The sequence below is a fragment of the Acanthisitta chloris genome, unplaced genomic scaffold (assembly GCF_000695815.1).
Source record: "Acanthisitta chloris isolate BGI_N310 unplaced genomic scaffold, ASM69581v1 scaffold7811, whole genome shotgun sequence".
Classification (NCBI taxonomy): Eukaryota; Metazoa; Chordata; class Aves; order Passeriformes; family Acanthisittidae; genus Acanthisitta; species Acanthisitta chloris.
In genome coordinates this window covers 1-2,596 of record NW_008654277.1, presented here as the reverse complement: position 1 = coordinate 2,596, position 2,596 = coordinate 1, and the positions used below count along the sequence as shown (strand labels likewise).

The 2,596-nt window shown below is 51.5% G+C and overlaps 1 protein-coding gene across 1 annotated transcript in view; it reads left to right on the top strand.

Moving 5' to 3' along the window:
• Positions 1–2,592, top strand: part of LOC103810525 (splicing factor 3A subunit 2) — a gene marked incomplete at its 3' end in the record, with an annotated part of 6,815 nt that extends 4,223 nt beyond the window's left edge. Inside the window, exons 6-8 of the mRNA XM_009083429.1 lie at positions 300–440; positions 1,242–1,310; positions 2,560–2,592. Coding sequence (XP_009081677.1) covers positions 300–440; positions 1,242–1,310; positions 2,560–2,592 — 243 coding nt within the window. The remainder of the gene's footprint in view (positions 1–299; positions 441–1,241; positions 1,311–2,559) is intronic.
• Positions 2,593–2,596: the final 4 nt, after the last annotated feature.

Genomic DNA, 2,596 nt, shown 5'->3' with positions numbered 1-2,596 from the left:
TCCAACCTGGCCTTCCAGGGCTGGGGCAGCCACAGCTTCTCTAGGCAACCTGTGCCAGTGTCTCACCACTCTCACAGGGAAGAATTCCTTCCGTATGTCTCATGTAAATTTCCCCTCTTTGAGTTTGAGATCTTTAAGGTTCCTTCCCAACCCAAACCATTCCATGATTCTAAGCCATTTCCTCTGGCATTTGTTTCCTTTCTGTTGTGAACTGGTCAGTCTGCTCCACGCGGAGGGATGTGTTTGGAGCAGAGTGGGAGTGCCAAGGGGTGTTGTTAATGCTGCCCTGATTCCCCCAGATCGATTACCCTGAGATTGCTGAGACCATCATGCCCCGACACCGGTTCATGTCAGCCTACGAGCAGAGGATTGAGCCCCCCGACAGGCGCTGGCAGTACCTCCTCATGGCAGCAGAGCCCTATGAGACTATCGCTTTCAAGGTAACACCTGGGATTATCTGTGCCAAGGGGTGTTGTTAATGCTGCCCTGATTCCCCCAGATCGATTACCCTGAGATTGCTGAGACCATCATGCCCCGACACCGGTTCATGTCAGCCTACGAGCAGAGGATTGAGCCCCCCGACAGGCGCTGGCAGTACCTCCTCATGGCAGCAGAGCCCTATGAGACTATCGCTTTCAAGGTAACACCTGGGATTATCTGACTTGGGAAAGTTCCTGTGTTGTCCGACAGGCGCTGGCAGTACCTCCTCATGGCAGCAGAGCCCTATGAGACTATCGCTTTCAAGGTAACACCTGGGATTATCTGACTTGGGAAAGTTCCCTTCCTGTGTTGTTCAAGACATTCCCAGTGAAGTCTGTGATTTCTGGTGTATCCTTTGGGGGTTAATGGAGTGGGAAAGGGGGTCAGAAGGACATGGCTGGAAGTCATTAAATCCTCCTCAGGATTGCTGGAGGACTCTGGCATGAAAACCAGACTGTGTGCTGAGCTCTGGGGAGCTGTGAATTCCCGGTGCCTGACATGGACTGGAGCCTCCTGGGCTGTGCTCCTCAGCCTCTGTGCAGATGTTTAGGGAGGGTTTTTTGTCAGCACAGTTGTCCTTGACTGATAGGGAAGTAACTTAATTCTTTCCTGCCCCCACCTCTCTCTAATAACAGCCAAGCCCAGAGCAGCTCACCAACACCTGGAATAACTGTGCTTATCTTGCAGGCTCTGGGGCTAAAAAGGGCCTTTGAACTAATCTGGTGTTGCTAAGAATAGCTCTGTGTTCTCTTTTGGTGCAGGTGCCAAGCAGAGAAATTGACAAAGCAGAAGGAAAATTTTGGACTCACTGGAACAGGGAAACCAAACAGGTAACTGAGGCTCTGCAATGTGTTTGCTAGGGGTTAAAGAGGGAGTGGGAGGACAGAGCAGCTTGGGACATTGACACCAGTTCTGTCTGTGCTAGTTCTGATGCTAAAATCTTCATTGCCCCAATGCAACTGTGCAGTGAGAGTGCCCAACAAAGATTTTCCTGTGTGTGACCCTTGTGAGGATTTAATATCTGCCAGCAGCAGCAGGATGGGGCATAAATGCCTGGAGAAAAGGAGACTCAGGGGGGACCTTCTCACTCTCTCCAGCTCCCTGACAGGAGGTGCAGCCAGGTGGGGTCAGGCTCTGCTCCCGGGGAACAAGGGAAAGGACCAGAGGAAATGGCCTCAAGCTGTGCCAGGGAAGGTTGAGGTTGGATATTAGGGGAAATTTTTCCATGGAAAGGGTTGTCAAGCATTGGCACAGCTGTCCAGCGCAGTGGTGGAGTCACTATCCCTGAAAGTGTTTAAACAATGTGTGAATGTTGCACTTGGGGACATGATTTAGGGGTGAACATGGTGGTGGTACTGGTTGATGGTTGGACTTGATGATCTTGGAGGGCTTTTCCCACCTTGATGATTCCATGATAAACATGCAGCACTGTGCCCTCTCCATGGCTCTGTGCCTCATGCTCCCTGCACAAACCTGGCTCTGGTGAGCCTGGGACCTGTGAGAGCAGGGGACAGTGCATAGAGGGGGTTCTCACTCCCTCACAGTCAGATCAGTGCTTATAGCAAAGTTTCAGAGGCCTTGGAATGCTGTACCAGCCTGGGGCCAGTCATGATGTTGCCTGGGTGTGGGGGCAGATGTCGTCTCAGGGTAACAGGTAGGAGAGGCCTGAACAGCCATCTAGGGGCAGAGAGCAGCTGCTTGTGTGATGGCACAGAGTTGTCACAGAATATGTGGTCATGGCCCCAAGGTTGCCAGAGCTCAAGGAGCATTTGGAATCACCATCCCTGGGGATGTTTAAGAGGTACCTGGATCTGGTGCTGGAGGATATGGTTTAGGGTTTGGGGGTTACTGTGGTGACTGGTTAATGGTTGGGCTTGATGACCCTAGAGGTCTCTCCCAATATTGATGATTCTGTGATTCTATGGACAACACTCTCAGGCCCATAGTGGATTGTTGGGGTCTCCTGTGCAGGGCCACAGATTGGTCTGATGATCCTTGTGGGTCCCTCCCAACTCAGGAAATTCCAGGATTCTGTGGTTCTACGATTAATTGTTCTCTTTGCTTTTCTTTTCTCCCCAGTTCTTCCTTCAGTTCCACTTCAAGATGGAGAAGCCCC